The sequence below is a fragment of the Monodon monoceros genome, unplaced genomic scaffold (assembly GCF_005190385.1).
Source record: "Monodon monoceros isolate NGI ecotype Baffin Bay Population unplaced genomic scaffold, NGI_Narwhal_1 Super_Scaffold_22, whole genome shotgun sequence".
NCBI classification, from domain to species: domain Eukaryota; kingdom Metazoa; phylum Chordata; class Mammalia; order Artiodactyla; family Monodontidae; genus Monodon; species Monodon monoceros.
Window position 1 is genome coordinate 91,992,381 of NW_021703779.1, and position 25,304 is coordinate 92,017,684.

Sequence of the window (25,304 nt, forward strand, 5' to 3'; positions counted from 1 at the left end):
AAGCCAAAAGTTGATTTCTGGAAAGGATTAATAAAATTGATAATCTTCCAGCAAAACTGGTCAAGAAAGAGAAAACACATATTGTCATTATCAGAAGTGAAAATGGGAGCATCACTACAGATCCTAAGGCTACTTAAAAGATTGCATGAGCATATTATGTACAACCTTATGCCAGTAAGTTCGACAACATATATGGAATGGACAACTTCCTTTTAAGACATAACTTACTGAAACAGGTATAAGAAGAAATAGAAAGTTTGAATAGTCCAATATCTATTCAAGAAATTGAATCTGTAATTTAAAATCTCCACACAAAGAGAAGAACAATAGGAATCTAATTAAAGAGATTCAAGCAGAGAACTGACAAGATCAGGTTTGATTTTGACTCAGATTGCAATGTGGAGAAAAGATTTGACAATGATAAAAGTGGATATGTGTAAAGACAACTGCCAGTGGTTGCCAGGGTTTATGGGGAGGAAGGTGTGAATAGGCAGAGCACAGAGGATTTTTAGGGCATTGAAACTATTCTGTATGTTACTATAATGGTAGATACATCATTACGCATTTGTCAAAATGCATAGGATGTACTACCCTCTGAACCCTAATGTAAGCTATGGACTTTGAGTGATAATGATGTGTCAATGTGTGCTCATGGATTATAACAAATGTACCGCTCTGGTTCAGGATGTTGATAGTGGGGGAGGCTCAATTTTTCTGTGAACCTAAAACTGCTCTAAAAACTAAACTGTCTCTTTAAAAAAAAAAAAAAAACCAAAACAGACAATTGCCGTAGCTCTTGTGGGTGATGATGGTGGCTTGGACCAGGATGGTAACAGTAAAAATAGAGGAAGAGAACACTGGACTTTTAAGGAAAATGGAGAAGCTCTGAAATACAGGTTGTAGAAAGTGAATTAACTAATGAAGTATTATAATGGACTTAAAGGATAATTTTAAGGGACATTTTAAGATGGAAACAATATACCTTGTTGCATGACTTTCTGCCATAATACTCAGCTGTTCAGATGCAGGCACAAAGAAAGTTAAGAGTTAGGGTCATCCTGAATATGAGTTTTATGTGTGTCCAAAAAGACAGAAATAAGAATGTGTTCAAACGGTCAACTATGAAATCTAAGGTGGGCATGAAAGAAGATAAAAGAAGGGCTTGTGGGATGGGAGAAAGTAGAGGTCAGTAGACAGGAAGACCCAATGTAAAATATAGGCACAGTTGAAAGAAGAGAAGGCTATAGCCAGAGAGTGTGATGTTTGAATCTATGATTTTGGAAGTGAAGCATTTTCAGTAGCAATTATAGATAACGACAAACCCCAAGGTATAATGATAGTAGTGGATGGCCAAAGTGAAATGGAAGAGAAGATGATTAGAGATTATATGGCAAGGAACTAAATAGCCAAGGTATTAGAAGGTACAAGGAGTATGCCACTCAGTTCCAGATGATGGGAAAGAACATGAGACTGGGAGATAGATACAGCCTGATTTTCCTGCATACGTCTTTGGAGAAGTTGGGACCCTAAAAGATGTTGGAAGTCATCAGTCCTTTGGCCTTCTGACTCCAGCTGTTTCCCTTTAAGGAATATCTATCTGACTGTACACGACTCCCTTCTATAGCTGGCTCACCAAGATGTGTTCTCCAGTCTGGCCCCTGATACTCAGTCCCAAAATTTTAAAATCATGAAGGCACATAGTAGTCAAAGCAGTGCTAGACTCACAGTGATAGCATCGTCAGATCCACTTCCTGCTTCATAAAAGTACTAGAAAGGAATTAGGGCCTTTCACATGGTAAATTCTGGAAAATTGGCCTTCACCCTAGAATTGAGTTACTATCTGCACCTGACATAGTAACACAAGTTAGTAAGGGGACACAAAAAGATGTCATGAGGATAATGCGAGCCAGTTTTCTAACTGTTGGAGAAAGGAGTTACAAATACGGAAAGGGAAAGGATAGAAGGAACTCTGTGGCATTCAATTACAATTGGAGGTATTAGATGGATGATTGATAGATGATAGATAGATATAACTGATAGATAATTGAATAAAATTAAAACCACTGGTATAAATGTATGAATAAATAAATAAACGGTAGAGAAGGTAAGGCTCTTTCTTACAATACAGAGCCAACAAATAAACATAGAAAGAATGCTAGAGTTAGAGAATCATCAATGGATGCTAAAATTAGTAGGTAAAAATTTGATCAAAAAAACAGGCTATTTATACAGACTCAAATTATCTCTCTACAAATTATGTATTAATTACAATGAGGAAAAAAAATAACAGTAGCTCTACGGTGGCAAAATCTGGTAGACACCACCTAAACCAAGCAATAAGAGTTAATATCACTAATAATGGGACAATTAACATTATGTGTTTCCTAATACAAAGCACTGAAAAGAACACTGCATCACTTCTGTAGCATTCTGGCTGAAGATGCATAACCTAAATCTAACCATGAAGAACATGGAAAAAACCCAAATTGAGGGACCATCTACAAAATAACTCAGCTGAATTCTTCCAAAAATATCAAGATAAAGAAAAACAACAACAGCAAAAAGCTGAGACTCTGTTTCAGATTAAAGGCAACTAAAAAGACATGACAACCAACTACAATGTGTAAACTCTGATTGGAAACTGGCCCAGGGAAAAATTAGCTATAATGTATTATGACTAATGATAAAATTAAAATATGAGCAGCAGTTTAGATAATATTACTGTACCAATGCTAAATTTTCTGATTTTGATGATTATACCATAGTTATATACAAGAATGTCTTTGTTTTTAGGAAATAAACACTGAAGTATTTAGAGGTAAAATGGCATGATGTCTACACCTTACTCTCAAATGGTTGAGAAGAAAAGAATATATAGTCAACCCTCAGTGTCCACTGGGGATTGATTCCAAACCCAGGAGGATACCAAACTCCATGGACGTTGAAGTCCCTTATAAAAAATGATACAGCAGTACTTTGAATTCTGCCTTGAAGTGGTTGTAATATCTTCCTGATTCCCTTATATATTTAATGATTTAAACAAAACCTTTGACATGTATTCATTTTGTATTTGTGCGAGAATCATGATTTTATCCTTTAAAAAAATAATAGTTAACACATAATATTGGTTGTTATCAAACAATGTAATAAATACTTGTCAACTTAAAAAAAACAAAAATAAAATAAAATAGTACAGTGGGCCCTCCGTATCCGTGGGTTCTGCAGCTGCAGATTCAACCAATCTGAAGTTGGTCAAATCAAGGGGTGCAGAACACATGGACTCTGAAGGCCGACTGTACATAAATTTATAAATAGAGCATGAAAAGCACTAGGAAAAATGTAAACAATTGCTGAATCTGGGTAGGATATACAGTAGTTCCCTGAATTATTCTTGCAGCTTTGCTGCAAGTTTGAAATTATGTCAAAATTTTAAATTACCCAAAAAAAGGTATCATGGACACACTCTACCTTGGGTCTTCTTATTTCCATACTTCTAGTTTATCAGCTCCCCCAGGTTTGGCATTGTTTGGCTCCATACTTTGGATCTAGCTCTCTGTTTAGCATCCCAGATCATCAAACCAGTGTGGGACTGCTTATTCTAGCTCTGACCTTAGTCACTCCTTCTGGATTCATCTCTCATTATTTTTCCTTCAGCTCCAGGCATCAAAACCACATGTAAGGGAAATACCAAATCATAACATCTCATTCTGATCCATGAGGCACATTGGGTCCCTCATGGGCTGCACCTCTTCCATTTCCCCATTTCCCTTGTTTTCTCACTTGTACACTTGTACAGTCTGGATGTAGCAGGTGTCTCATTCAAACCTATTGGATTGATTTGAACTTGCCTGATTCATAAATGTGAAGAAATATATCATTATCTTCTAGAAATCCCACTTTCATGAGTCTGAAGGAACCAGACAGTTCCGTAAATCTTTTATGAACTCAAAGTTCAAGGAGGAGTCAACTTTAAATGGTTTGAGAGGAAGCATCATCATCTCTGCCTTATGTACAGACTGCTTCCTTAAACAAACTATCCAAGGACTTTTTTTTTTCTTTTTTTTTTGCGGTACGCGGGCCTCTCACTGTCGTGGCCTCTCCCGTTGCGGAGCACAGGCTCCAGACGCGCAGGCTCAGCAGCCATGGCTCATGGGCCCAGCCGCTCCGCGGCACGTGGGATCTTCCCAGACCGGGGCACGAACCCGTGTCCCCTCCATCGGCAGGCGGACTCTCAACCACTGCGCCACCAGGGAAGCCCCCAAGGACTTTTTCAATATAATTGGTGGGATTGGGAAATCACCATTTTTCTTATGTAAATAGAAATTACCAGATGACTTTTCCAGGCCTGGCAAACGGAGATTTTGAATGATTATGGGATATGTACTTAATAATAATCAGATACCATTTTACGAAGAAGCTATATGTCAGGAAATGTGCAAGATGCTTTACGTGTATTATCTCAGCCCTGGGAAGTAGACATTAATATACTCCTTTTACAAATAAGGAAAGTAAAGCTCAGGGAGTTTAGGTGACTTTTCCAAGTTAATATATCTCTTAAGTGGTAGAGCTGAGAAGTGAATCCTTCATGTCTTTCTGACTCCGGAGCCCATACTTTTGCCATTGCATCATACGGTCGTAATGAGTCAGTAGCTACCCTATAGTTTCCCTGCACTGATCTGTTAAAGGATCTTCCTAACAGCTGGTATTAGTTACTTTGGAGAAACGATTGGTGGTTTCAGTGGGAATATATATAAGAGAGGGTTTCTCATACCATTTCAAACATATCACTTGCACTTGATTTGATGGATTTAATGTCTCCAAAATCTCCAGAGGGGAACTTTTTCAGCCACACCCAATCACCCTAGAAAGAAAAGGTAAAGATTGTTGGTGAGCCTTAGTTGCCAGCAGCTTTAGAGCAATGTCCCTTCCACATGAAGAGTCTATAGTTAGACCATCAGCCTAAACAAGCGTTGTTCCTCCTCTCTCACCCTCCGCCCCATGGACATTCTGTATTCAGAGCTAAAAAGGAGGTCACACCGAGAAGTTAAAGTTTAAAATTCCAATTAACTAAAGCAGGGAAACAATTGCAGGGATGCAGATGTCATCAAAGGAATGATACTGCTCTCTGCAAAGACTTCCTTAAGTAACTGCAGAAAGTCCCGGGTCATTTCACTCATTCATAGCTAAGTGATGTAGCACCAGGTTTCCTGCGATTAATGGTGATGGTTAGTGGTTGCAATTCTCACTGCCTTGAGGCGTCTATGTCGAGAGATGTAGGGCAGGAGATGTAGTGCAGCAAATGTTTCCTGCATTTACCTTGATCCATTTTTCTCTTGTGGGACAGGTCATTTTGGGGGCCTGTTATGCTTTAATCATAAACTGATTGGCTTAAACATCGATTAAACATTTTTTATTTGGATGTACAAATGTACTACCGTAGTAATAGAGTAATCTAGACTCTTTCAGAAGTCTATTTCTGACTTTTTAAGCACAAAACAGCTATTTCTAAGGCTGCTGTCAAGTCAAAGACAACAATTATTTTACTGTCTTCACTTTAACACCAGTGCCTGATAGATAATTTTCTTCTACGTGCATAGCCTCAAGGATTCATCAGTCACCAAGCCCTATTTAGTTTCTGTCCAGCCCAAATCTGAAAAAAGCAATACACAGATTCCTTTTTCTCTGTAATAATAATAATAATAATGCCTTACATTTGCACAGCGCTCTCTCCTCTTCAAAGTGCTTTCACATCTATTACCTATAGCCTGGAGATTCCATTTCAGGCTGCACCAATTTGTCATCAAGTAGAGATAATAAAGCAGAGAGCTCTGTACAGTCAAATTCCGAGAATAAGAGAGTGTAGCCACTCTCTTATTATGGAATATATCCAGCTGTGGCACTACATCTGGAGACCAGCCGGAGGCAAAGGCTAATAATGGGAGCTGCAGGCATCTGAGTTACTCGCCGTACTGTGTGTTAGAGGGTATCTTCTGGCCAAGGAGCTCAAAACCCTTTAACTAGGAAATGGCTTCTAGAGACCTTCAGCAGCTGAACAAAACTGTGTCAGCCAGGCTCACGCCCACAAAATTCAGACAGGTAGTCCAGGACCAGTGCCTGTCTGTAGCAGATTGGTCAAAGTACCAAAGGCAGCTTTCCTGGTCTCTTGCCCAGCAGTTCCCTGAGTGTGGCCCTAGACCAATTACATCATAGTCACTTAGGAACTGGTTAGAAAGGCCCATTGTAAGGCCCCACAAAATCTAAAGGATTTTGCCCTTTAGAGGGATCAAAGGCTGAGGTTTAATCTGAAAGTTTACAAAGTCAGCCCATGTGTGGGTTATACACTGATGTGTATATAGTAAAGCCTTCCCAGCACGTTTGCCATTATATTACATGGACCATGGTCACCGCTAGCTTCTATGGCACCTTTGTGCTAATTAGCAAAGGGTGCTTTCCCTCAAGTAAAAAAATAATGTGAGAATATTATTTTGCAGCCTGTGGCAGCCCTGTGATGTTGGGCAGCAGCCCCAGCTGTATATATCTGTGCATGTACCACACTCTCGTTGACTCATACATCCTTCAGACACCAGGGAAAACACTCCACTAGCAGCTTCAGTATTCTGCGTACCACCAAGCCCTGCCTGCCAGGTAAGGCCTCTTTGTCAGGTCCGCTACCTCATTCCAGAGCTAGGCTGAGAGGCCAGAATCTCTTTGCTCACTCCTGCACCACTCTCATATACGTTACTATATGTCTACAATGTGAATAGTACCCTCTTAGAAGTGGTTCCCTTGTGCAGTGTACAGCCTGAATATCAGTACTGGCAGCCCTGACTCTGCCTATAGCCAGTGCCTAATACCTTCTTCCTGGAGTCCACCCTATTGCAGATATGGGTCCGCTTTCTCTCTTGCTTATTAACTTTTACAAGTAGTTAAGCAGAACTTTTTTTCCTCCCAAATCACCAAATTTGAGGGCTTCATATTTAAAGTAATTGAAGCCTGAAGAGATTAAATGACTTGCCCAAGGTCAGAAGGTTAGGTAGTAACAGAACCAAGGTCTTCCATCTCCCACTTTGTTGCTCTTTCCTCCCATGGGCTTTCTTTGGTTTGGGGGATTTGTGTGTGTTTGTTTCAAGATTTAAACAATTCTCATGAACTTTATAAGCAAATGTTTATTAAGTCTGTGTGTATCCTACTTTATGAGTAATGAGGAAAAGGGAGGATATGGGCCGGTGTTATCTTTACCGTGCATGCACTATTTGTTTTGTTTTTTCTTTTAAGAGAAAGAATGATAAAATACTTCACTCATCATTCACTTTTTAATTAAGAGGAAGAAACATCAAACTCTATCTACTAAAGTTTTTAGAAGTAATTTAAAGTCCATCAGTTTTGCACTAAGGCCCTGTTGTATTAACTAAGAGTCAAGAGAATTAAGTTCTAGACCTGGCTTTGCCTCAAATTCAGGGGTGGTCTTAGGGTAGCTACCTCATTGGCCTGAGCCTCAGTTTCCTCACTGATAGAGCTGGACGACTTAGATGATTTCTAAGGTCCTTTTCAGCTTTGATGATCCAATTCTGTGATGAGAGAGAAAAGATGGTTGGTGCAAAGGAGAGGAGTGGAGAGAGAGCTATATGGGATATAGAAGGTGGGAAGATAGAAAAAAAGGCTCTGGAAAAGAGAGATGAATGGGGAGGGTGTACGGGGGAGAGACAGAAATGGGACAAAGAGAAAAACACAGGGACAGGTTGAGGGACAGAAGGAGTCAGAGAATAAAAAGGGAGGATCAGTTCAGTGGGTTCTCTCTGAGTGTGTCAGGGCTGCACTACTGCCCACCTCACCCCCTCTCCCCTAGACTGTGGCTATTAGAACAGATCCTGACACGTCCCCATTGCATCGGCCAGTCATTGCTCTTTCCCCAGCAGTCTGCTCAGCTGGCTTTCCTTTTACATCTCACAGAGTATCTCTGAGATAAGGGCTGATTTTCCTGTACAGTTCCGAAGGCTATGCATCTGTGTGTCCCATCAAAGTGTGAATCTGTGTCAGTGTATTACAATGTTATGGCATGTCCTAAAGAAGCCTGTCCTCTGTTATTAGGTATCTGCTACTCCAGGCACATTGTCTGGAACTTCCACACCTTCCGCTAAAAATTCTTATGAAAATTCGGTTTATTCTAAACAGAAACTAGATAATGAATCTTTAAAACACTCCTAATAGAGGGCTGTTTCAGAAGGCACACTGGACCTCTTTCTTTGGTCTGTTGATTCGATTGACTACCGCTCTCTCCCGGAGTCCTCTTTAGCTCTAGCTAGGCAGTTTTCTAGCTTCAACTGTCTTCCTTTACACCCTGCCATCAGCCTAATCTTGACCTCATGGTGTGGTATTATTCTCACTAACACCTTCCTTTTGTGCAGATAAAGTCCTCCTTTGGCCTACACAGTTCAGAAACACCCATGATCTGACTGACCAACAACAGGCATTATGGGAACTAACTCAACTGACTGCTTCCTTCCAAAGTGAGGAAATATCTGACAAATTCTTAAAGGCCAATTACATACAGATGTTTATTTTCTCCCTTCTTAATTCTACACTATCACCTTCCAGCTCCACCAAATAAAACATACCACAATTAAACACATAAATTCTTCCACAGTATCAGAGATTCATAGCATATCTGGGCCAGAAGAGGCCTTACTCTTAGTTCAGCAATTCTCAACCCTGGCTGCACATATAGGGGAACTTTTAAAAGAAATACCAATGCCTGGGCCCACCCCATACCAAATGAATCAGAGTTACTATGCCTGGGCATAGGTATTTTTTTAAGTTTCCCACAGAGATTCTAATGAACAGCCAAGATTAAGAATTTAGTTCAACCCCTCAATTTACAGATGAAAAACCAAGAGACTGCCATAGGTATTGAGATTTACTTCAGAATCTTAGAGATGTCAATATATTTGTAAAGCCATCAGCCCCATTCCATTTGACATCCTGAAGATTATCTTGAGATTATCTTGCCTTTGGTCTTTGAGAGAGTAGAACTGTCAATTCCCCAATACCTCAAGTTTACATTTGAATCAAATCTCCTCTTTGATTAAATTAAGTTCAAGGCAAGACCCAGAGGTTTCCTGCTCCAAATGTAAGTCAACACACTTCAGGTACAATGAGAAAATATATGCCATGCTAATCTTGGTGTTTTTATGTAGCTATAAATTATTTATCCAATGAAGGAGAGCATTCACTTGGAAAATCCAATGGTGGACAACCTAAAAACTCATTCTGGCCTGTTTTGGACTTTCTTTGTAGTTACTATTGAAGTTGAGAGTGTTTGCTGCTTTTGGGAGTATCTTCAAACAAAACAAGGAAACCATACTGGGAAGGCCTTACTTAGGAGGGACAGAAAGGCAGTCTAGTTTCCCTTTTACCCCCTGCTTAACTCTTTCCTGCTGAGAAGAAACAGTTCGTCTCTCTAACTGATGCAAGATTTGTTCTGGTTGCCAAATTCCAGAATCTTAGAACAAGGGGTTGGGGGTGGTCTCTTAAAGCATGAAAGACAGAAATTTAAGTGAAATAAAAAGGATTTCTATTTTAGACATCAGAAGGTAACCTTTTACTGCAAGAGGAAGTACAGGCTGAGGAAAGGAAAGAAATGAATAATTTTTTAAAGATTTCAGTAATATCAGAGATTAACAGGTAAAGGAAGAACAAGCAGTATTTGAAGGGAAGAGCTTGCCCCAAGCCTTACTCTATATAAGCACGTCTCTAGACATCCCATCACAAACAGTTCACTCAGGAAGTCATTTCTTCTATTATGATATCTATGTCTTCTGGAATGAGTGACATGGTTAAGTGTTTGGGCCTCACGAACTTTTTTCTGCATTCATAGTAAATACATGGTGTTGAAAGATCAATGAAGTTGGAAGTAAGTAGATTAGCTGCCGAGGAAAATCATCGTCAAAAATGTCAACCAAACAAGTCTGTAAGGGGATAATGGACAAAAATACTTATCAAAAGGAAAGACTTAACAAAGGCCTCAATATTTTGGCACAAAGACTAAGTAAGTCCTACGTCACTGCCTCAATTTAAAACCCAAGAAGGCAGCAGATTAGATAGCTGTTGGATATCCTACCTCATAAATTGCTATGTTGGAGTTTTCATAGATAGCTGGAGTTAGACTCCCTGAAGAAAAGGAGAGCCTTGGGTACCTTCCACTTTGGACCTCCGACGTGATCTGGAAGCTTACACTGACACGACTTCCTCTCTGTGAAAGGATTAGAAAAGAAAGTTTATGAACAAAATTATCGTGATTAAGGACAGAGCATTGAGCTATGGTATAGACACTATGCTTACATGGTATTCTTTTTCTTTTTTAATTCCTAATCGAGTAACTCTATGAGTTGAGCTCTATAAACATGAGATTGATTAATTTTTCCTATCCCCAGCATTTTTTAATGCTAGGATTGGTTCTGCGCTTCACCTCCGTATACCACAATTCACCTCCATATACCACAAAAGAAAGGCAAAGCTCTGCAGATATTTCCATCTCCTAGAGAAGATTAGAGCCATGGATTTTGGGGGACAAGAAAGAACGCCTGTCATAATTTAATTTGGGACCCTCATTTTATAGACAAAAATGAGAAAAAGATGAGAATCTAACATTTTGAAAAAAATCAATAGAAAACTTAGGACAGAATCCCACTGTTCTGGCTCTTAGGCCTAGCTCTTTATGTTATACCATCTTGAATGGCATCCTTTTTTGTGCAGGAAAGATTAATGGCAGAAGATATCTCAGAAAGCTATAAGATGGTAGAGAGTGAGAAGATCATCTGCCCATGATTTATAAGTCTGATGTTTAAATAGGCCAAATTTCTTATTCCTTTATTTGTTAATTAGTACACATAAGTCTGATAAGAGAGGGCTAGGAAGTGTACAGTTGAATGACAAAAGGAAGGGTTATCTCCAATCTGTGTTAACTTTTAAAATTGAACATCTTCAACTGAACTTAATATCTTCAACTGAACCAGCAGACGTACTTCATATGAAGAAATAATAAGTCAACAAGATCCTCATACCCTTTTCCACTTCTCTAAATATACCTTTCTTAAAATTATAGCAATTCAGAGTTAGCAGTTACATTTGGTATTGTCTAGGCCATTCCCCACCACCAACTCCAACACTCTCATTTTACAATGAAGAAACAGAGACCCAGAGAGGGACTTAGGGACTGGAAGAGGAACGTAGATGTTATGTTTCCAGTCTTGTGTTCTTTGTACCACATCATGCTTTGTTTCTCTCTTGCTTGCCAATAAAAATTAATCTTAAGTAGTTTCACACACTCTGCCCTTAACAGTCTTTGATAAACTGAAGATCACCAGTTGATTTAGCCCCGAGTTCAGTTCATTCTACCAAGACAAGACAATCACAAAGCTCCAAGGCAATAGTAAGCTATACTTAGCCCCTAATGTGTTGAAGTCCCAACAGCTCAAGATTCAGACAAGGTGGAAAACTTGACTCTTCACATATCCCTTGCATCAACCTGAACTCTCCTCAACAGAGCAAGGCCAGAGAGGAATCCACTTCCCTTTCATTCTTTATTTTCATATCTCAGCAGGAGCACCTAGATCTGTATATTGAGATACAAACCTCTCCATGAAGGGCAAAGGAGAAAGCAAGAGAATCTGCCAAAATCCACATATATTTGGGCTTCAGCTTCACTTTCTTCTAAAAACTTCCTTTCCTGACCTGACTTCTACTGACCTGCCAATTTTTCTAGACTGAATTAATTTTTTATGCACCAAGAGTTTACACTTTCAGACATTCCATTTGGATGGAATTCTTGCCTTGGCTTCTTGACTGATTAGACACAGCCAGCTGCACGTTTGTGACTACACAGCAGTTAAGGAAAATACATGCTCCCCTTATCTTCTTCCATAAGAACCCATGATACAAGCCAAGTGCCACAAAGGATCTGGAGGCCAAGGGCTATGCTCTTCTAGGTAATGCCATCCCTTTCCACCTGGGCCAATATAGCAAAGAAAGAAGGAGGAGGAGAAGAAGAAAAAGAAGAAGAAGAAGAAGAAGAAGAAGAAGAAGAAGAAGAAGAAGCAGCAGCAGCCCTGTAAGGCTATCTATCCCTGTTGCTATTAATTTTTATCACTCATATGGTGAGACGTGGTGATGATTGTTTTTTTTTTAACTCTCATTATGTCAGAATTTATGCACAAGTAAAAGAAAAGATCTATTATCATGAACAAGATTTTACAACCTTGGGCACTTTGCTCATCTGAAGGTAGCACTATTCTGCTATTTATGGTGATTTTGTGAGAACTGGTATGAAACCCAAATATATTTTGTGTCTCAGTAGGAAAGAGAGAAGGCATAGGTGGAGGAGGTTTTATATTTACTGGACTACTGCAAGGCCTATAAAAAGGAGAGGCTAATTCAGTCCAAAATTGAGCTATGTTTATTGTTTTGACACTTTACACACAAAACATCTAGTTATATTGAATATGACAAATCCAGACAAATTCCACCACTTGAGTTCCAGTGTCCTCTGGTGGCTTCAAAAATGGAGACTAACATCAATAAGTTTTGATGGCATAAGGGTAGAATGTAGCTTTCAGCCACAGTGATCATTTTGGCATTCAGCAATACATTTCCAGGAACATGATATCAACCTTACAAAAGGATCTGGTGATTTAAACAAGTAAGAGTTAGGGTTGTAATTGAGACTTAAAGCAAACAGCTGAACTTTTCATTTGATTCCAAATGCACAGGGTATTATCATGTAAATCCACTCTCACCCAGCCAACTAGTTAAAGCATACCTTTTAGTGTCACATTTAGGCAAGTGATCAGTTCTGTCACAGAGATAATTAATTCTCAGATCTGGTATGCTGGTGTAGCAAAAGTAAATAGCACATAAGAACAATGTGAGGTGTGGGAATCCTCTCCCTACACCCTGCCACCACCATACTAGAATTGGCAAAGACTAATGTCTTTATTTTGACCACATATACTGGGCACAAAGAGGCACAGTCTCCTACTACTAGCTGCACTGGACAAAACTCTTCCCTACACATTTTCTTTTCCAAGCTCTTGTTTGTGCTGTTTTCTCTGCCTAGGAGGCCTATAGGGGCGAGGCAGGTAATATAAATTGATGAATTAAGTTGAGTATTAAGACAATAGAGAGTGATGGGAACTGTGTCAAACTGCAGACACCGTTTTTGCAAATTCTTCCCAAAATGGCAACTACTGAAGAGTTTCAGCCAGTTGCCACAATGATGCCCAAAGTTGATAGATCTTCCAACCTATAAAGAACATCCAGAAATCCAGGTTTTTATATATAATCTCACAATTCCAAAATTCTGGCTACAATTTTTTTTAAACCATAAATGTCAGACAAAAGTGGTTACCAGTTTGTGACCTGGGACCTAGACAAATCCTCTCCCGCCTTCTTTAAGACCCAGATTCGGTGCTGGGTCTCTAAGAAGCCTTCCTCCACTGATCTATCTCCTCTTAAGTTCTACCATATTTCTAGTGTCCTTTGTACAATATGGCATCCACCGACTCGTATGGTATGATTTGTCTCTCTGACTTGACTGTAATCTCCATGAAGGCAGGGACTACATGCCATCTCTTACAAAGCCTAGCCCAAGGCCAGGACATAGTGGCAGGCACTCAGTGAAAATAGCCAATTACGACACAATCACAATCAGAAGAGGACCCCTGGTGACGCTTAACTTTCTTTCACTAGTTGATTCATTCACCACTTTTAAGAGCACCTATTACGCTATCAGCACCACATCAGGTGCTATGGGCTAACATTAAAACAAAAAAGATGTACCCCCACCATTGAGGAACTAGCAATCACATGTTGAGTCCAAATGTACAAAAAAGGGCTATATGTAGTCAAAGCTACACTATTGCCCAAAGTGCGCTGCATCACTTTCTCAAAACTAAGACAGCACTATCCAATAGAAATGTAACATGAGCCACATATGTACTTTTAAGTTTTCTAGTAGTCACATTAAAAACCCTAAAAAGAAACAGGTGAGGTTAATTTTAGTAATATATTTAACCCAATATATCTAAAGTATTATCATTTTGACATGTCATTAATATATTTAAAAATTTTAATGAGATATTTTACATTTATACTGTCTTCTAAGTCCAACGTGTATTTTACTCTTACAGCACATCTCAGTTCAGGCTAGCTACATGCCAAGTGCCCAATAGTCACTTGTGGCGTGTGGATACCAGCTTGGGCCGTGCAGTAAGAGCAAGGGATGCTCCTTACCTTACTGCCAAAGTGGGGATTGATAAACGTCACATCCTCCAAAGTCAGGAGAATTCTGTTGGGTCCTTTAATCAACTGGATTTTATTTATACGACGTCTGAAAGAAGCATACAATCAGAAGGTCACAGGGGGCTGGATGTTTTGCAAACCAGGGGTAAATTTGCCCTATGACAGAAGTTTAAAAATATACAAGATAATTGAGAGAATAACCACACATAGATGTTTACCACAGTATCCACAGCAAAGAGAGAGAACAAGCCTGGTCCTCATCACTTGCAATGTTACAAAGACCAAAAGAGAAAAGTGAAAATGCTATTAAAGAGATATCAAAAGGGAAAGCGCTGCATGGGGATGATATCTCAGACTAATAAAACAGTGATTCCACATCAAGGGTACATTCAAAACAACACCTCTGAATACTTTTAAAGAACTCAACAACTTTTCTCATATGCCATAGTATATATTCTGATAATACCAAGGCCAAGAATCATTAATCTCCATTTTATAAATACAAAAAAACACATTAAAGAAACAAAACAAAATTAAGCAAATTATGTGAGATTCCATAGCCTGAGGCAGAGCTGGGACTTGAATCCTTGGTGTCTGGCTGTGGGCCCAGATTTCTGCCCACAAGACCACTTGTCTTGCAAAGTTGCATCTGTACGTTGCCAAAGCAACAGGTTGAAAAGTGGAAAAATTCAATCAGTTGGTTGCTTTGTCTACATGATTCCAAACAAGTGGGCTGACTGAGTTTTTTTTCCTTTGACTGAATTGGTCTCTTGTTTAAAGAGTCTTGTCTCACAGTTTAAACCTGATTCTCTCCAAACATGCCCATTAATTTGCGGTGAATGCAATTATTTCTTACAAATCAATTACTAGACACATAGGAGTTTATGATGTCTACCCACACAGCCAGGTGGGTCCTCAGTTGAGCTAACTGAGCAACCTGAGGACCTGAAGGGAACCTTGGATTAGTCCGTGTGGTTGTTTTGTTCTATTTTGTCTTGGGGGCTCTGATAGCTACAGTTTGGCTTCACTTTTTCCATAACCCCTTAATGGTCACCCTGTGGAATGTATTAAAGCCGACAGCCAGAATGGGGAAAACAACCATTGAATGAAACTGCTTTGTCAAGTTGCTCTAAGAAGTCTACAGTGTCGCTGTAGCTTTAAGTACCGGCAACCCAGACAGTTTTTCTCAGTGATTCTACTGATTTGTAAACAAACAATTAATGTGTTTCTAATTGTCTGCCAACAAATATGTCCCTTATCACTGTGGGAGCTGCTGCCCTGCAGAGAAAATTAAAAGAGCCCTGTGGTGAATTCTTGGGTAGAGCACATGAATCTTTTGGCAAAGTAAAGCATCACTCCCTAACTTATCTATTTCATATGTGCAGTGAATTGTCTTAAAACAGGCACACCTGTAAAAATAATCATGCTACAGAATACACTCTAGTAGAAAAAAAACTGGACTCTCAATCCAGATTCTGTCATTAATTAGCCAGATTACCTTGGATAAATAATTTAACCTCTTCATGCCCCAGTGTCCTCATCTACCTCGCCAGATAATAGTCCTTGCATTACTCGCTTTACAGAGTTGTTTTGAAAATCAAATGAGATAATATATGTGAAAGTGCTCCGAAAAGCACGAAGCACTATGAAAGTATAAGAGCTCATTATTTTCATTATCATCATTAGTATTACAGAGCACGGGAGAGCTTTATAGAAAGGCGAGGCAATCTGGTTCAGAGTAGGGAGAAAGGAGGAGTTCAAAGAATCCTTTCTTTTGGGGTGGTTGGGTTCTTTGCACGTCTTTCTTTCTGAAGAAAGAAAAAAACTTAAACAATCAAAACAGAGAAAAGGAAGGAACAGAGAGCCACTCTCCTGCAAGTAATCACCATCTATTACAGAAACTCATCAGCCACTCAGCTCTTCTGATTGCAGCCGCGGTGGGCAGCGAGAGGCTGGAAGGCAGCAGAGAGAGGGCATCTTTTGTGCTTTGTTAACTGAAGAACCAAGGCCCAAGTGACTCTGGGAAATGATGTGCCTCTCTCCCATCTCTGAGTTTTCTGTGACCACTTGAAGTACCAATTGTCTCACTCATTTTCCTCTCCAATCATTTTCCTCTCCAGTCTTCTTTGCCCTTCAGCCCACAAGATCCAAACAAACCCCCTCCCATGACTTTTTTTCTTTTTTTCCTTCCCTTCCTGAGAATTGCAGGTTAGGCTCACTCTAAGCCCAAAAAACCAGTCCATTCCATGGGAAAGACCAGTGAGATCAGTCATTTGGGGGAGAGTGGGGGGGGCTGACAAATAAACAGCTAAGTGACTCCATTTTCCACCTTGCCATGGCATCTTTTGGCATTGGGGAACCAGAGCCTATTACTCTTCAAATCTCCCTAGAGGGGGAAGATTTTGATTGGAGGGCATTTATTTTCACTAAGTATCTCGTGATGTTAATTAAATACTTTATTCTTTGGCAGCAGCTAAAGACATTAAATTTCTGTTCTGAGCAGAGATATGTCACAGTCACAGAAATTGAAAGAAAAACTTCCTTTGAACTACACTATTGTCTTTATCAAGTGCGCTTTAACAATGCATAAGCTACCTACTATTTTGTGTGGCTTTATCAAGTTTCTAATACCGGGGAGATGGATAATAGTGGTTTTTCATAGCGATGCTAACATTCTAACACTAAGAGTAACACCTGTTATAGTTTCAATCCAGGATTTTGCAGACTCATTAGAACATCAGAGCTGGAAGGGCTCTTAAAGTTCATCTAATCCAATTCCTTCATTTTACAAATGAGAAAATTCTGGCCAAGAGAGATTTAGTGTCTTGTCCAAATTTACACAGCTACTGGGGCTTCCCTGGTGGCGCAGTGGTTGAGAGTCCGCCTGCCGATGCAGGGGACACGGGTTCGTGCCCCGGTCCGGGAAGATCCCACATGCGGCAGAGCGGCTGGGCCCGTGAGCCATGGCCGCTGAGCCTGCGCGTCCGGAGCCTGTGCTCCGCAACGGGAGAGGCCGCGGCAGTGAGAGGCCCGCGTACCGCAAAAAAGAAAAAAAAAATTTACACAGCTACTTAATACACTCTAGACATTTTTCTTCTTGGAATTTTCCAAAGTAGCTCCACTCCCGTTCCCTACCAAGTTCTTGTCATATTGCTGTTAGGACCACCCACAAAGAGATAACAAAGGTGTGGTTCACAGGGTGGAAAGGGTAAAGTGGGAGGGGTATGGCTGATTTCATTTTTCATTTTTCCCAAATCATCCTAATGTGGGGAGGATCCAACTGTTAAAATGCAAAGATTATAAGAAAGGGATGTCATATTAAGCCATCTTCAGCCATTTATCCCTGATCCTGAATTAGTTCCTCAGAGTAGTTGGTCATGTATTAAATGATCTGAGGGAGAAAAACAAGGACTTGATGATGTTGATGATCAGCTAGGATAGTTTTTGTCCAAGGAAGAAGGACAGTAAAAATTTGGAATATGATACCCTGGGCAAGAGAGATTACTGTCAAAGTGAGGATCCTGGGCTCCCAACAATCAGCAGGAGAGTCCCACGTGCTTGGGAAGCAGATGAGATTTACTGTTTCTTGAGCACCTACTGTGAGTCAGCTATTGTTCTAGGTACAATACTTGCTTCAGTTTATTTAATCCCCACTACAGTCCTGTGAATTAATACCATTATTCCTAAATCTTAGATTCTAGCCAAAGTCTGCCTAATTCTTGGAACTTGTTAAAATATTCCCAGTCCATACCTACCAGTCCATACCATTTGAGGAAGGAAGTGGTTACAGGAGACTCTGCCAGTGGAAAAGGGAGCACAGCTAGGGAGTAGGCAGGCCCTAAAGTACTAGTTCCCTTATTTCACGATAGTGTTGACAGCCAGATCTACTCACAGGCGACAACACTGACAACACAGCTGAGGAAGTTATTCTTGGCATCATGAAAACACTTCACTCTAAATGGGCCGGTAGGGATGGTAAATCACTACGGAAAAAAGAAAATCAGTGGGTCATGTAATGAGGCAATTATACTGAAACATGACTTCCCAGAAATCAATATTAACAAGGCTATAATGGGCTTGTGTTTTTACATACAAAAAGAAAAAACGTACCTTATAAAGTAAGCAAATCCATTAATAGATAGCAGGGCTATAAGCAAGGCAAGGCAGACCATCACAGCAAAGGCAGGGTCGATGCCTGCAGAGAGGAAGAGGAAGAGGGAGAATGGTATCAGAAAGAGGCTGTAAATAAAGGGCACCACTGAGCGACTCCTCGTGCTTTCTGGTGACTCTAAAATCAAGCTACATCTACCTAACTTAATTCTATTTTTCTCCGGCACAGTCTGTCTTGTTGACTTTATGGACACAGAAAGCAATTTCACTGTTCTGAAGCAAAACCACTCACCACTCTGACAATAACAAATCACATGAATTAAGGCTGACCCGGGTGTTTCTTTGGAGAAAAAAAGTCCACGAATGGAAAACTTTGAGTACTTTAAGTTGGACAGCAATAGAGTTCTTGAGAATAAATATATTATCTCACCTGCGAAGGGTATTATGTTGGCTTCATAAAATAAAAGACCTTTTTAATTCACCTGAGCCCATAGACCTCGTGAGTTATAGATGAAAAACGTAACACTTGTCCTTCAAGGGTAAGTCTGTTTTTGATAATTAGTGTTTTCACTAGGATGTAAATTGTCCTCTGTAAAATCTAAGTATTTGGATAGATTACTAAGATTTCAGAGGGAAATATATGATGAGGCAAGTAAAGAGGTAGCTGGGTATGTCATGCTAAAACAAAATAGAAGTTGAAGTCTATTTCAAATAGATGCATTTGGTTTTAGAAGGGTGTGGGGTACACTTGCATAGGAATAGTATAGATCCTTCCAAATTTCCCCTCTGGCTCTCAGAGACTAGATGGAGTTTCCCCTCTTCCACAAACTAGAGGAGTTCCATCAGTCAATCAAATGCAAGTATTCATGGGATGCCAACTGTGTTGGGTGGTTGGAAGGTATAAGAATTATTAGCTCTGGTCCCTGCCCTCAAGAAGCAGTCCATTTGGGAGGAAGAGACACAATCAATACACAAGAAACAACTGAAAAGCAATTTTGTGCTAAGCTGTGAGGTACAGACTTTTAGTTCAACGAGAGTTCAGAGAGGAGAGGGTGGAAAATGGTATTTCTGTGGTGGAACCTGATTGAAAGGATTTGGATACATCAAGGGAAGGACAGGTGAATTTTCTAGCAGAGGGAACAGTCACAGATCGCAGCCTACAAAAGACCAAGAAAAAGCATCATGCCTTCCTCTTATTAGGAAAACCTCTTTGGGAGTGGGATCCTTTTAAAAACAGGTAGGGGGGGCTTTTAAATTGTGGATGGTTATTTAAGGCTGCAAAGTACCTATCATTGTCCTTATTATTTTAAATTAACTGTGTAGAGTGCCAAGATGTTTATGTCACCTAAATGCAAATGATTGATTCTATGAGTGTCCCAATATTAAAATATGCCTTCTCCTAAAGAGGTTCCCTATAACCCAAGCTGAGCCAAATTGACTACCATTGATTTTCCATTCCTTACCTCCTTGGCAGATCTTCCCTTCTGCAAACCAGCATTTTGCATCTGCTTGAGGGGGCCTGCCACCAGGGAAGTGAATTGGGGTCTCTCTGAATCGTAGGAGCTCTGTTTCCATGTCCACAGTGTAAGTACTGTGGAGTTCCCATTCTTTCCAGTTGGTGTCCAGGATTACATATTCTGAAATTCCATTTCCATTTGAATCTGTCCTTATCAACTGGTTGAATCCATAGAACTGCATGTTTCTGGAATGCTGAACCAGGCTGGCAGCGCTAGCCCGTCCATTTTCTTTCATAGCATTATTCATGGCTTGTGCAATAAAGTAAATTGAATTGTAGATGGTTCCAAACAACGGTGAAACCTATTTTTAAAAATTACAATTATCTTGAGCCCTAGTCACCCTAGAGCAATCTCAGAGTGTATTCCAAGCCTGTGTTCATTATTAAGGGCTGCACGTCTGAGTGGAGGTGAGCTCTGAAGACCCAGAGGAAAAAAAAAAAACAATTGTTTCTCAGGACTTGCTTGGTTTCTCCCCTGAATTTTTTCTGGTTTTCTCCCCCAGGCCTTCACATCTTTAAATATATCAAATATGACAATTTTATGAGCAAACCAAGTCATACACAATATATTTTTATGCTCCTAAACTAAGATAGTGATTTAGAGTTATAAAGGGCACTAAAAAAATAAGTATGAAATAGACAAGAGGCACGCAAAGGAAATTGACCAGGTTAATTACTAGCGCATTATGCACGGTAAAATCTTTTTTTAGACAAGAGGCACGCAAAGGAAATTGACCAGGTTAATTACTAGTGCATTGTGCACGGTAAAATCTTTTTTTTTTTTTTTTTTTTTGCGCGGTACGCGGGCCTCTCACTGTGGTGGCTTCTCCCGTTGTGGAGCAACAGGCTCCGGACGCACAGGCTGAGCGTCCGTGGCTCACGGGCCCAGCCGCTCCGCGGCATGTGGGATTCTCCCGGACAGGGACACGAACCTGTGTCCCTTGCATCGGCAGGCGGACTCTCAACCACTGCGCCACCAGGGAAGCCCAGTAAAATCATTTGGTTGGCACTACTAGAGTGGTAGGTGTATGTGGTAAGACTATAAATAATGTGTCTCCACAGTCCAGGTCTGTGTCCCGACTTAGTTCAAAATGGCTATTCTCGGGCTTCCCTGGGGGCGCAGTGGTTGAGAGTCTGCCTGCCGATGCAGGGGACACGGGTTCGTGCCCCGGTCCGGGAAAATCCCACATGCCGCGGAGCAGCTGGGTCCGTGAGGCATGGCCGCTGAGCCTGCGCGTCCGGAGCCTGTGCTCCGCAACGGGAGAGGCCACCACAGTGACAGGCCGGCGTACCGCAAAAAAAAAAAAAAAAAAAAAAAAAAAAAAAAAAAAAGGGTATTCTCCTAGACACATGCTCCCCAGAGAAAGTGAACACTAGAATACAGTTTTAAACATATACCCCAACTCATACACATGCAGACATGCACACTGACACACACAAACCCACAAATACAGAGCCAAATGTTGTGTATAGAGAAAGTAGGTTTTAATCAAGAAATCCCATATCCTATTGCTGTGCAAAGTGGCAAAGCTTTGGTGAGAAGCCACTGTAAAGCAACAAGGCTGCTACAATGGACAGCATGACTCTTCCTCTCATATAAATATGGTAAAAGCAACAGCATTTGTGTCCTGTGTCTGATACCCTGCTCATTAACCTGGTAAGTTTATTTTTGGAACAAACCTTGTATTCTTTTTCCAAAAAGGTGGGGAAGAAGAGCAAATGATCCCTCCATGCTTCCTCCCACACTGGCCATGGCTTCGTGGCTTTTCACAACATTTCACTTCTAGGATGGAGTTCAAGAAAGCTATGGTCATGCCATTTTACTGAGCTTCAGGGAAAGCTGATACTTGCTAGTTTGGTTTCATAAGGTCTAGAAAGCTATCCTCCTGTAACAATCTGCATCTGAATAAAAGGGTTTAAAATTGAGTGAATCATTTTTGTGTTAGAAATACAAGTCAAGATGCAGAGTGGTGTAGCAGCTAGCAAAACACTGCCATGCCTTGTAAATGTAGAGCAGAGGGTTTTCAACCCTGGCTGCACATTAGAATTACCTGAGGAATGTCAAAAATACTAATGCCAAACACAACCCAGCCAACAAAATGAGACACTTTAGGTTAGGAACCCAGTAATCAGTATTATGAAAAGCTCCCCAGGGATTCTAATATTCATACAGGGTTCAAGACCAACAGTATAGAAGAAGACACACTGGCCTGGGGTCTTTTCCTAATGCCAGTATGTTGGGCGAGTTACTTATTCCCTCTCTCTGGACTTCAGTTTCTTCCTCTCTAAAATGAGGATATAGAATCATGAATGTCTAAACCTTGGGAGTCATCTGGTCTAGCGATCTTACTTCCTAGATATGAAAGAGAGACCCAGAGAAGTGATTTGTCAAGGTCGATTAGCAAACACTTAGTCCTGTCCAAAATAGTCATAAGATTTTGGTCCATGCCAAAACGTCCTTGAGATTTGGTCATATTTAGTCCTATCCAAAATGTCCATAAGACATTTGGTCCACACCAAAAGGTCCTGGAAATATGGTCCTACCCAAAATGTCCATGAGCATATTTGGTCCATGCCAAATGGTTTTGGAGAGGACCAAATATCAAGGACCTTTTGGCATGGACCAAATGTCTTATGGACCAAATGTTGATGGAAGTTTTGGTCAAGACCAAATATCAAGGACTTTTTGGTGTGGACCAAATGTCTTATGGATATTTGGGACAGGATCAGATGTCCTGCAGTGGTCATGGTCACTCACCTAGGCATAAAATCAGGACTAGAACCCAAGTCTCTTGGTTCTTAGTTTATTTTAGCATTCTTGGTTGAAATAGATGTTCTCCGTGGTCTCTTCTAGTTCTAAACTCCTGTGAAACTTCCCAAATCTTGATCTAGTCCAGGGAGCAAATTTAGCTTGCAGACTTTTTTGTTTGGTTTGTTTATAGTTTCTTCTTAATTTCTCTGATCTTTTAACATTGGCGTGCCGCACAGCTCAGTCCTTGGTCCTCCTCTCTATCTACACTCACTCCCTTGGTGATCTCTTCTGCTCTCATGGCTTTAAATACCACTCTATGCCATAAATGTCAGGTTTACACTTCCAGTTATGACCTGTTTCCTAAATTCCAGTCATATAGTCAACTGCTTACTTGGTATCTCTACTTAAATATTAAGTTTCAGTGTACCCAGAATCAAACTCCTGATCTTTACCCCAAATCTTCGTGCTCCATTTATGAGTTTTTCCCATTTTTGTTAAAAGCTACTCCATTTTTCCAGTTGTTCAGGCCAAAGACCTTGCCCCAGTAACAGAGCATCTAATAGCAGAGTAGAAATCAACATCTCAGTCTCCTGAGTTTTATTCCAATGATCTCCCTTCACCACCCTGCTTTAACACACACTATAGATATAGGCATGGTGAATGGATGACATGTGCTGCCACCAAGGCACCCACACTTAGTTGCCTAGCACACACTGAGGTCCCTCCAGGGGTTTTTACTAACTCCCCTTCCTGACGTTCTCAGATGATCCATTTAATTGTATTTAGGATTGCTGCAAGAGTCTGCCTGTTTACTGGGGCTTTGGTAGGTTATGACGATAAGTGAAGGCTGGAAGGTAGAGTATAAAATCAATACTAGTAAAACAAATGAGTAAAAAACCACAGGGCAGCAAGACCCTGAGAGCAGGGAGAATGCTAGTATTCTGTTTTGAAAGGCACAGAGCCTTCTGGGAAAGGGACTGCATCTAACCTACAACAAAAAGCAAAGATTAAAACGCTTAAAAACATCATCCTCACCTCTGAGCTGACCCATCGCACAGAGTTTTCAGCTGGCCATCTCGGATTGACCCCTGCTAGAGCTGACTGACAGCAACTCCCCAAGATGAATGAAACCTGAAGCTTGTTCTTCAGGATTCTCCAGCCTCCACCACATACCACACACATGCACGTGTACACACACACACGCGCGTGCGCACGCGCGCAGAGCCACAGAAGTATGGTAGGGGGACTTGAAGCTAGGAAAGAACATAGCTGTAGCAACAGCATTTGGTTGCAAAAGAGGGGCTGTCACTATGCCCCACTCTTGCTATGAGGCCTTAGATTTGTGTTCTAGCTGGTTTGTGTTGCCATTTTACCTGCTGTGCCTTTCAGCAATGGTAATTGCCCCTTCCCATAAGCCAAAGGCATACTCTGTTAGCATTGGTAACAAAAGCTCTGTAGTTGCAACTGCTGCAAATAATGAGAAAAAGAGATAGAGGATTGGACAAGGAAAGTAAGGACACTCTTTACAACCCTCTGTCTTGGTTTCTGACTAGGTTCTAAAGAAGCAAGACAGGATTGGCAAGACCTTCTGTCGGGCAGATGGCCTTGTTATATCACAGGCCAGAATGGTGAAACCACTGATGACTCAGTCTATTGGTTTGGAGTGCTGTATAGACCTGAGCCTGAATGAACAAATGAATTGTGAATAAATGAATGATAATGGAAACTTATCTTTCATTATTATTCAGTGACTTTAGCTAGCTCTACCCTAGGCATTTTTGGAGCCTGTATCCAAGAGAACAAGGTCTGGGTCAGGAGCAGTGATATTTGAATTTGTTCAGTTTAATGGCTCATGGTGTCATCAAGCTGACTATCATCAGTTCAGATTTACTGTGCTTAAAGGACACAAAACGGATTTCCAAAGAACTTTGTCCTTGGAAGTGTACATTAAAACACCTGGCTTGGAAAGCACCACTTGAAGGACAAAATGGCAACATCACCTTTGAACAAAAAGTCAGGTGCATACAGAGACCAAGAAGCCAAAGGGTAATTGAATTCTTGTTATTAAAGGTGGTACCTCCAATAATGCATGATCTCAACCCTTGGACTTAGCCAAAAAATGTCTAATAGCCTAATCTGTTTGATATGATGATACTCATGAAGATAACACTCTTATTTTACATAGAATGCAGTACAAAGACAATTGTAGCCACTGTGAGCTGCAGGCAAGCTTTTCTGACAACCTGTCTAGTGGGCCCCATCCTGGAATGTTCCAGTCCTAACCACATCACCTTCGGCCTAGCATCCCCCTGCCAAGCACCCATATTTATGGTAATGGAAAACAATAGGTGTAGGAGCTTAAGGTCCCCCGGGCTGGCTGAGAAATCCAGAGGATTTCTTTTGCTTAGCCAACTAAGGCCACATTTGGAAAAAATATCCAAAATGTGTGTTCTAGCAATATGCATTTGTAGCCAATAGAATTTCATTGAAAACAAGCATTGGGAATACAATGAAAGAGAAGAATGCAGGAACTAAAATCTTATTTCAGAAGTCTTTTTGTGCCAAAATATAAAGGTACAAAGTGATAATCCTTGCCCAATCATGCTGAGACCAAATTAGGAAGTTTTTCAC

The 25,304-nt window shown here is 40.6% G+C and overlaps 1 protein-coding gene across 1 annotated transcript in view; it reads right to left on the reverse strand.

Moving 5' to 3' along the window:
- The window catches only part of GUCY2F (guanylate cyclase 2F, retinal), an 89,751-nt gene that overhangs the window by 40,434 nt on the left and 24,013 nt on the right, over positions 1-25,304 (reverse strand). The window contains exons 4-8 of the mRNA XM_029240805.1: positions 19,869-20,223; positions 18,406-18,490; positions 14,287-14,383; positions 10,118-10,249; positions 4,772-4,861 (exon numbers count right to left, since the gene is read on the reverse strand). Of these exons, the coding sequence (XP_029096638.1) occupies positions 4,772-4,861; positions 10,118-10,249; positions 14,287-14,383; positions 18,406-18,490; positions 19,869-20,223 (759 nt within the window). The remainder of the gene's footprint in view (positions 1-4,771; positions 4,862-10,117; positions 10,250-14,286; positions 14,384-18,405; positions 18,491-19,868; positions 20,224-25,304) is intronic.